Source organism: Anabrus simplex, chromosome 6 (assembly GCF_040414725.1).
Source record: "Anabrus simplex isolate iqAnaSimp1 chromosome 6, ASM4041472v1, whole genome shotgun sequence".
Lineage (NCBI taxonomy): Eukaryota > Metazoa > Arthropoda > Insecta > Orthoptera > Tettigoniidae > Anabrus > Anabrus simplex.
In genome coordinates this window covers 285,528,238-285,539,048 of record NC_090270.1, presented here as the reverse complement: position 1 = coordinate 285,539,048, position 10,811 = coordinate 285,528,238, and the positions used below count along the sequence as shown (strand labels likewise).

General features: G+C 38.0%; 1 protein-coding gene across 2 annotated transcripts in view; it reads left to right on the top strand.

Annotated features, from left to right (window-relative positions):
- LOC136876466 (uncharacterized) overlaps nt 1–10,811 on the top strand; it is a 468,653-nt gene that overhangs the window by 175,809 nt on the left and 282,033 nt on the right. For both annotated transcript variants that reach the window (XR_011018471.1, XM_068228445.1), the window contains exon 7: nt 7,420–7,621. Coding sequence is in view for 1 of the 2 variants with exons in the window: in XM_068228445.1 (XP_068084546.1) it covers nt 7,420–7,621 (202 nt within the window). In the remaining variant the exon portion in view is untranslated. The remainder of the gene's footprint in view (nt 1–7,419; nt 7,622–10,811) is intronic.

The following is a 10,811-nucleotide window of genomic DNA, read 5'->3' as shown; positions in this document are numbered from 1 at the left end:
TATGCTGTAAATCTGTCCCACAAGAGTTCAACATTTGAAATCCTTTAAAAAATAGTTATCATTTATCGGTGAGGACAATGATTTTTAAATAGTACACTAAACTGTTGGTTGGGACATTTAGAGGCATATTAGAAGACACACACAGTATAACTACTCTAACAGAATCCAATAAATCATACACTCTCAACGTAACAACTCTACCATTACCCACGTGAAAGAAGCTACATGCAGTATCACAAATTTTGACAACAAAAAAATGAAAATATTAAAATTCACAGATAAATTATAATTTTGATTCAACCCATAAATAAGTGTTTCTAAAACAGAATTCTTTAAGTGTTTCTAAAACAGAATTCTTCCAAGTCCAAAGGTCCAAACAGAACAAAATCTGATACCAAAAAAAATTAAAACAATAACTTAAGAAATTTCAATCAATTCCCAATGCTGTCTTTATACTCCCACAATAGCGACGGGTGACATTTCTAACAATTTTAATATTTATATAGCGACAGTTCTGGTGAATTTCAGCTTTTATCCGGTTTTGCATTTTGGAAAACTGAAATTTTTAAGAAAATATCACTCAGCTCTTAATAAATAACTGCCTAAATTCTGTTGAAAATCCCATTCCTGATTTGTCTGAGAAAGGGGCTACACTATTTCATAAAGTAGCTCCAGTGATGCAATCTAAGCATAATGATATGGACTGGTCTTTCAAATAAATCAATTTCTGGAAAGATGGTTTTGGTTATAAAGATTGTCTGGCTCAGGCTCAGGCTCAGGCCTTCTGAGCCCAGCTTGGCAGGTTTGATCCTGGGTCAGTACGGTGGTATCTGAAGGTGCTCAAATACGTCACCCTCATGTCGGTAAACTTACTGGCATGTAAAAGAACAGAACTCCTGTGGGACAAAATTCCAGCATCTTGGTGTCTCTGAAAACCATAAAAATATAGTTAGGGAGACATAAATTTAGTAAGATTGTCCGGGAATTAATCCTTCCAAAGAATTAGCAGATTTTTACTCCCACTTTCCATATCTTCTACACATAACACTGAAATTGAGGGACTGTTTACTCATCTCATTATAGAAAAATTCAAATTTAAGAAATAGATTAGGCCTGTAGTACATAAGAGTTGAAGCAATACTTCGTCGTATGAATTGCATTGAAAATACCATACAGTATTCGTCACATGAACTACTTGAGGTATGTCATTTCTCTGTTGTGAACTCTTGATTTATTGTAAAAATGTTTGGCTATTTCAGAACTTTAATTTCTAGTTCTTTTTATATACGGTACATAGTATTAATAGACTATTTATAGCCGGGTTGAGTAGCTCAGACGGTTGAAGTGGTGGCCCTCTGACCTCAACTTGGCAGGTTCGATCCTCACTCAGTCCGGAGGTATTTGAAGGTGCTCAAATATGTCATCCTCATGTGATAATTTTACTGGTATGTGAAATAACTCCTGCAGGACAAAATTCTGGCACCTCAGTGTTTCTGAAAACTGTAAAAGTAGTTAGTGCTATGTAAAGCAAATAACATTGTTATTAGACTGTTTATACTTTAGTGACTTTCTGGTGATATTTGAGCTGACTTTTAGCAGCTTGTGAATCTAGTCTGTTGGCAAAACTGAAAGTAGAGAATGGGAAACCAGTAAAAGTTCTGGAAAGTTTCAAATATTTGGGAAGTGTAACCATAGAAGATAGGAAGAGAACTGAGGAGGTAGGAAAGAGTGTGAGGAATAAATTGCAGAACAAAGTAATCCCAAGGATATCTAAAGAAGTTCTGTATTTGACTTATATACTCATATTGACCTATTTTGTTAAAGCGTAAGTAATTTTAGTTTCATTTTTGACTTAATATGTAACCTGCAAGATTTTTCAGTCTGTCAAAACTAATGCAAGGTTAACAGACATATGTAGCAAGTACATGGACAACAAGAAAATGAGATGAGAGAAAAGTGCAGTCCATTGAGGTATTGTAGGGAAGACAAGAAAAGATAGAATCAGAAATGAAGAGCTTAGAAAGAGGACTGGAGTTTCAAAACTACAGGACAGGATGGAAACAAGCAAGTTAAAGTGGAATGGAGACATGATGCAAATCGCTAAAAACAGAATTCCAAAGAAAGTATTTACTGAGAAACCAATACAAGAGAGACCACAAGGAAGGCCTAAAAAGGGGTGGATGGATTCAGTAGAGGAGAGTATAGAGAAGAGAGGTTGAAAGAAATATTGGAAACAGGAAAGAACTGGAGATACAGAAAGTGCTGGAGGTATTGTATTGTATTGTATTGTATTTCATTTCGTCCAGCTGATCATACAGTGATATGGGACATATCGATAATCATATTTACAGTAACAAAGGATAAAACAGTAATATACATGCCATGATAAATAAAGAGAAATATACAATGTGGTAAAGAGGCACAGATTAAAAAAAAAAAAGTGATACATAAGTTAATTTTCAAGAGCTAAGTATTCTTCAATAGAATAAAAACAATGGTTAGAAACAAATTTGAATAATTCTTTCTTAAATTTTGAACATGGTTTTATCTGCTTAATGTAGTCTAGTAATTTATTAAATAAATGTACTCCTGCATAACTCAAACTTGATTCATATAGCTTAGTTTTGTGTGGTTCTATGTGCAGACTGTGTCTATTTCTAGTATTATACCTGTGTACATCAGAGTTTATGGTGTAGCTGTTTACATTCTCCTTCATATATACAAGTGTATGGAAGATATAAAGGCTAGGCAATGGTAAAATAAAATAAAGTTTAAAGTATTTCTTGCAGCTTGTCCTCCTGCCGACACCGGCCATTCCTCTAATTATTTTCTTTTGTAACTTAAAGATGACTTCGCTATATCATGAATTCCCCCAGTAAATGATTCCATAGGTTAGTATGGGATGGACATATGCAAAATACATAATTTGGCAAGCCTTTAAATTAAAACCATTTTTCAAAGATATTATCGTGAAATAAATTCTACTAAGCTTTTTCCCTATAAACTCTGTATGTTTTTCCCAGGTTAATGATTCATCCATCCACAAGCCAAGAAACTTTGTTGATGATGAGTACTCAATTATGGTCTCTCCAAATGATATTGGACTAATTTCCATATTTAAATTAGTCTTATGGTGAAATCTAATCACAGAAGTTTTCTGTTTACTTAAAATTAATTTATTATCTTCAAGCCAGCTCAGGATATTACTCACTATATTGCCTGCCTTCAATTCTAACCCTTCAGAACTTTCATCAGCTACAAAAACAGTAATATCATCTGCAAACAAAGTTAATTGCACTCCTTGAATATCATCGACAATTTGGACGATATCATTAATAAATACTAAAAATAATAATGGTCCTAAAACGGACCCCTGTGGAACACCATGATCTATGTTTCTGGCACAGGAATACACATTCTTAATTACATTTTTGCTCAAATCAGTACTGGTATATGATATTTCAACAATCTGTCTTCTATCCCCTAAAAATGATTTGAACCAGTCATAGGCCATTCCCCGAACTCCATACATGTATAACTTTTCTAAAAGCAAGCTGTGGTCAATTATATCAAAAGCTTTTGTTAAGTCCAAGAAAATACCTAAACATGCACCCTTCCCATCTAGTGTGTCATATATCCGTTCAATAAAGTTAATGAATGCTGTGGTAGTTGATCTATTTTTACGAAAGCCATTCTGGGAACCAGCTAATATATTATGCTTCTCTAAGAATGATAACAGTCTATTGTACATAATTCTTTCCAGTATTTTGGAGAATACAGAGGGGAGGAAGGCAGGCCTATAGTTACCAGCATCTTCTTCACTACCCTTTTTATGTATCGGAACAACTTTGGTTACCTTGAATTTGTCTGGAAATTTACCAGTGGTTAGTGACAAATTTATCAAATAACAGAGAGGCTTGATTATGTATTGGTAACAGCATTTAATAAGGTAGTTTGAATAACCATCTAAATCAGAAGACTTCTTTTTACCCATCTGTTTTATTATCTTATCTATCTCTTGCTCAGTCACAGGAGTAAGAAACATGGATGATACATTCCTGTGAACTGTATTCAAGTTTGTTCTTGTCACTGATGTATGAAAATTTTCCGTTAACCTCAAAACTGCTTCTAGAAAATAGTTACTAAATATTTCTGCAACTTCTTCTGGATCACTGACTTCTTTCCCTGCATTAGTAAGAGTAATATTATTTTTTAATGGAACTAAAGTAGGTACCTTTCTCCCTTTTTATAATGTTCCACATACATTTAGACCTGTTTTTAGAATTTTTTTGCTCATTCTCATTATGCAATCTTTTGGCAGCCTTCAAAATTTCTTGATATATGTTTTTATATTTCTTATAATAATCCTTCAATTCAGATGAGGTGTTACTCCCTTTCACACATTTGCTTAAAAACCTTAATCGTCTACTTGAATTTCTAATTCTTGTAATCCACCCATTCCTATAATTTTTTACAATTACCCTTTTGACTGGTATTGCCACTTGATAATAATAATCGAACAAACCCAAAAACTCGCTGAAGGCCCCATTAGTTATTTCTATACACACTCTCCCAAGTTTTCTTGGCCAATAACTGGTTAAAATATGAAATATTTTCCTTGTTACACATTCTAGATTCCCTGTAAATTACATTGTTCTTTTTTATGTATCGGATCATAATCTGATCCAGGAGTGAACTGGGGGGAAAAAAGAAGAAGAAGAAGAAGAAGAAGAAGAAGAATGCCTTTTATTCTTAGGCATGTACTGTATGTACTTGGCATGGCTTGATAAGCTGAAAGTCTGCTTGAAGGACACTGTGGTCATGAAAACTAAGTCAATATCAAAATTTATGTCTATTTCCTTCAGCCTCCAGTTAAGTTTTGATAGCACCAATAGCTTTTCTGGGCAAATGTGTTACTGTAATTCTTTATGGCAATATACAATGGAGGTAGATAATACAAATAATATATTTTATCAACAAAATTTTGCTCACTTGTCATATATCATCACTTACTGCAGTATTTCTTGGCTATTCCCCTGCAAACCATGTGACTTTGCCATGATGGGGAGGCTTGTGTGTCCCAATGAAGCAGGTAGCTGAGCCACAGGTGCAGCCACATCGGATGGGTATCTGTCGAGAGACCAGAATGAATGGTTCATTGGATGGGGGGTAGCAACCATTTGGAAGTTGCAAGGGCTGCAGTCTGGATGATTGACTGATATGGCCTTGTAATAATACTCAACCTATCTTAGCTGTGTTGATACTGCTGCACGACTGAAAGCAACAGGAAACAACAGCCGTAATTAACTCCCAAGGACATGCAGCTCTCTCTGTATGAATGATGTACTGATGATGGCTTCCTCCCGGGTAAAATACTCCGGAGGTCAAATAGTCCCCCATTTGGATATCCGGGTGGTGTCTTCACAAGAGGGGGGGAATCATCAGGAAGATGGATAGTGACATTCTGCATCAGAGCATGGAATGTTAGAAGTTTGAATCATTGTGATAGGTTAGAGAATCTGAAAAGGGAGATGGATAAACTCAAGTTAGATATAGTTGGTATAAGAGAAGTACGTTGGCAGGAACAGCAGGATTTCTAGTCAGGTGACTACAGAATTATCAACACAAAATCAAACAAGGGAAATGCAGGATTCATTTTAATAATGAATAAGAAAATAGGGCAGCAGGTAAGCTACTACAACCAGCATAGTGAAAGAATTATTGTTGTCAAGATTGACACCAAACCAATGCCCACCAAAACAGCACAGGTCTATATCCCTACTAGTTCAGCAAGTGATGAAGAAATCTAAATATATGAAGAGATAGAAGACGGAATACAATACGTAAAAGGTGACGAGAATCTAATTGTGATGGGAGAATGGAAGAGAGGCCAAGGAAGAGAAGGTAATACAGTAGGAGAATTTGGATTGGGACAAGGGAATGAAAGAAGAAGTTGGCTGGTTGAATTCTGCATAGATCATATTTTAGTCCTCGCTAATACTTGGTTCGTACACCACAAATGACGGCTGCTATACATGGATGAGACCTAGAGCCACTGGAAGGTATCAAATAGATTCCTTTATGATTAGGCCGAGATTTGGAAACCAGGCGTTGGATTGCAAAACTTTCCCAGGAGCAGACGTGGACTCTGACCACAACTTGTTGTTCATGAAATGCCATCCGAAGCTGATAAAATTGAAGAAAGGAAGGAATTCAAGGAGATAAGATCTAGACAAGTTGAATCAAAAATGTGTGAGGGACTGTTTCAAGGATCATGTTGCACAAGGACTAAATGAAAAGGATGAAGGAAACACAATAGAGGAAAAATAGACAGTTGTGAAGAATGAAGTCTCTAGGGCTGCTGACGAAATGTTAGGAAGAAAGGAAACATCAACTAAGAATCAATGGATGATGCAGGTAATGCAGGAAATATTAGATTAGGAAATGAAGTTTTAAAGGAAATAAATGAATATTGTTACTTGGGTAGTAAAATAATTAATGATGGCTGAAGTAGGGAGGACATAAAATGCAGAGTAACACAAGCAAAGAAGGCCTTTCTTACGAAAAGAAATTTGCTCACTTCGAATATTGATATAAGAATTAGAAAGACATTTTTGAAGACTTCCGTCAGGAGCATGGCATTATATGGAAGTGAAACATGGATGATAACTAGCTCAGAATGAAAGAGGGATAGAAGCATTTAAAATTTGGTGTTACAGAAGAATGCTGAAGGTGAGATGGACAGACCGAATCACGAATGAAGAGATAATGAACTGAATTGGTGAGAGGAGATCGATTTGGCTAAATTTGACCAGAAAAAGAGATAGATTGGTAGGACACATCTTGAGACACCCAGGACTTGAGCAGTTGGGTTTCGAAGGAAGTGTAGGCAGTAAGAACGGTAGGGGTAGACCAAGGTATGAATATGACAAGCAGATTAAAGCAGATGTAGGATGCAGCAGTTATGTACAAATGAAAAGGTTAGCACAGAATACGGTGGCATGGAGGGCTGCATGAAACCAGTCTATGGACTGATGACTCAAACGACAACATTCCCAGTCATACAAATTATGTAAAGTCTGGGTCCTTTGTAGACTAATGACATTTTGTTCATGGGGCCCTGAGTTCAATTCCCATCTGGGCTGAGGATTTTAACTGCATTTAGTTAATTACTCTAGCTCAAGGGCTGGGTGTTTTTGTTTGTCTTAATACACAACGTCATATAACACACAACACTACCAACATTACAGAAATATGCAATGGTGAATACATCCCTCCACATACAGGAGGTGTCAGGAAGGATATGCACTGTAGTGCTGACCCTTGATAACCGGGAAAAAATCCAGGAAGAAAAGAAGATACACATATTGGAAAGTGTAAGTTTTATCTTTGTATAACTGATGATTTTCTTTTTTTTAGGACTTTGACATCTTTAACACACAATGGGATGCAGATTTTCTGACAGTGTATGATGGCCCTGATACAAATGCCAGGCTAATAGCAAAGTATAGTGGTGCACGTTACCAAACCCCTTTGCAGTCTCAAGGAAACATAATGTTGGTTACTTTCACAACAAGCCCATCAGATGTATATAGTGGATTTTCCATCAAGTACAGGATAGGTAAGTCAGTATTTTCTATGGAAGAATAAATAATTTACTTATACAAGGTGTGTATAGATTACCGCAGAACAAGACAATATAGTGTAAATGTAATTAATTACGGTTATACTAATTGAAGAATATCTGTTCAAAAGGTCCTGTTTTCACCCTATGAAAGTTGTGGAAAAATGCAAGAAAACATATAACAAAAGGCACATAGAATATACCCATGATTGGGTATGGTGCTACTTTTAAGGAATTATACCTTTCTGCTCTGAATTGGTCATGGCATTTGATAGTATTCAACTACTGCAATGCATGTGGATGAAAAACTGAATATTTTACTGAAGTGGAAATAGCATCTTATGAACAGACACTCCTCAATTATTTGTCTGGCTCCTTACCTGAATGGTCAGCTTTGATGCCTTTGATTCAGAGGTTAGCAGGTTTGATTCCTGGCCAGGTCGGGGATTTTAACCAGATCTGGTTATTCCGCTGGCTCAAAGACTGATGTTTGCATTCGTTGCAAACATATCACACTAACCCACAACGACATAAACACACAATAGTGAATATATCCCTCCATGTAGGGTTGACGTCGGGAAGGGCATGCAGTTGTAAAACAGAACCAAATCCACATCCATTGACTACCCTAATAAATTGGGAAAAAACTCCAGGAAGATATTACACTATTTCTAAATTCTTTGTGGACTTAGTATTTTCCATTAAGATAATTCTAAAACCATCATTACTCATTTACATAATGGTTTGTAAACAACAATTCTGATTAAACTACTTCACTTCATCAGAAAATGCATAAAATTTAGAGAATATTTTCGTACATACATGGATTCTGGAATTTTGAATTTAATAGATTTGTATTCGTATCCAGAGGGTTTGTTTGAAACTACTCTGTTGTGAAGAATTTTTTAAATTGTGAATATTCAATTTTTATGACTGTATTGTACTCAAAATTAACATTCAACACACAGTATTAGTTCGTGTTGTGTTAGAGAGAGATTAAATACACAACAAAAATGGCCAACCAGACACCAATGGAATCCAAACCACAACCTTCCAGTTTCAGGTTGGATATTCTTACCATTTGAGCAATGGTGGCCTAGGTCATATTTGTTCTATCGGAAAGGATTTAAGACACAGGTCTGGTGCTACTGCCATTACATTTCCCCTTGGTGAACATGAAATACAGTATTTTGTTTCATGAGCAGTTCTTAGCAAGATCTTTTCCACATAGCTCATGGTCTTCTTTTATCAGCTGGTGGTTATTCCATTATAAAGACTCGATGGATTACGCGATTTTCATTTCTTTGTTAGATGTGACCATGCCATTTTATTTGATCAGCATCCATATTCTCAGTGATGTCAGTGACAACCATTGACCCTCATACATGATTTTTGATGGTCACACCCATTGACCAATGCAGCATCTAAATTTCAGCAGACGAACATAGTGTGTCTCTACAGTGGACTGTATACTCCTTAGCTCATCCCAAATTATTTTTGATTCGGCCGGGTGACGCCGCAACTCTAACATCGCACCCAGCCGACCCAATAAAGCATATTGGCCAGACACCAAGTTAGAAGTCGGCCTCCCCAACATCATGGATAACTGTGTGATCCTTGACGTTGATCCTGCTCTCCAAGACCACGCCATCCTAACACAACTCCAACGGAAAGGCATCGCAGCTGACAGTGTCTCCCGAATACTGCAAGACAACATTCCCACATGTTGTGTTTTTGTTCAACTCTACAGGCCAGGCCACCGAAACGCATCCTCGCCAACAGAGTCTACCTCAATGGCCAGCACCACCGAGTGGAACCAATTCTTCCGTATGTTGACGATGCAATAACTACATCACAGTCATCCCAACAACCGTTATTGTTCCCTTTCTCCCCTCCTATCGCCACCACCATCACCACTGTCGTTACTATGACCACCACAACATCCACCCCTCTTTCTTCCTTTGTTCCAATTACAACTGTTGCCACCTGCCTTCCTTCCCCACTCATGAGTACTTCCCTCAATCCCTCCCCCATTTCTGAACAACCCCCGCATCAATACCTACCAGATGAATCATCAGGGTCTACAAACACAGCATCGCCTTCGTTATCTCCACCTGCCGATGAACTAGCAGCCTCCGCACCACCATCGCTGACGCAGCCTTCTTCAACTTGTCACACCATGTCCAGCTGTGTGATCCGCGGTGTGGATCCTGCCCTCTCAGAACGGGCCATTCTCCGTCACCTCCAAGCTGAAGGCGTCCCAGTTTGTTGCGTCTTCCGAATTAAGAACGCAAATGGCCCAACCTATAATGGTTTGTCTACACGTCCCGAGCGCCGCCGATGCCCAACACCTAATTAACAATGGAGTTTACATCTATCGTCATCGCCATAAAGTGGAACCCTCCATCTCTCCACCCCAACCTGTTCGCCATCCCAACAACAATTCTCATCGTTGCACCCGGCCAGCCACTTCTTTTCAACCTCGCCAATTCATCAGTCCACCCCTTCCCCCACCTAGTTACATCCACTATCCACCTTCGATGCTTGAAATCTTACGAGCCTTAACATCTTCCATCCTCAACATCACAATGTCGCTGCACCTCCTAACCCTCCATTTGCATCCTGGTACCCTGCTCTAAAACTTCACTCCCAAGCAACCCCTCTCTTCTTCCTGTCACTGCAGTCAAGACACCCAATTTTTCCCCCTCATTCAGTCTGTCAAATCGCTTACCCACCTTCTTCATTTATCGCATCACTCAGTTATCTTCACCTCTCTTGGCCCAAGAGAGCGCGCCACTCTCTAGGGGGCCCGGCCCGCCCTACGGGTGAGGAATGAAAGCATTCATAGTTAATTAGTTAAATTTCAGCAGCATGTATTTGCTGATTGTGTCTGGCTAGCCTTGGCCATATCTTAGCACTCTACATCATTGTGGGTCTAACCACTGACGTATAGTTCTGCTGGCATTCTTTTGTCACACAGTACACTGGTCATGGACTTTCACTTCATCTATCCAATGTAGATATTCAACAAGAAATGGTTTGTATTCTTCTTTGTGTCTTGTCAAGGGCTCAAAATCAGAACGCTATGAACCAAATGCTGCTACATTGTGCCCCAAACAGCCCTAACAGCTAATATTGTGCATGCCAGCTAGATATTGTGTGGTGCTCTCAATGATATCAATTGTAA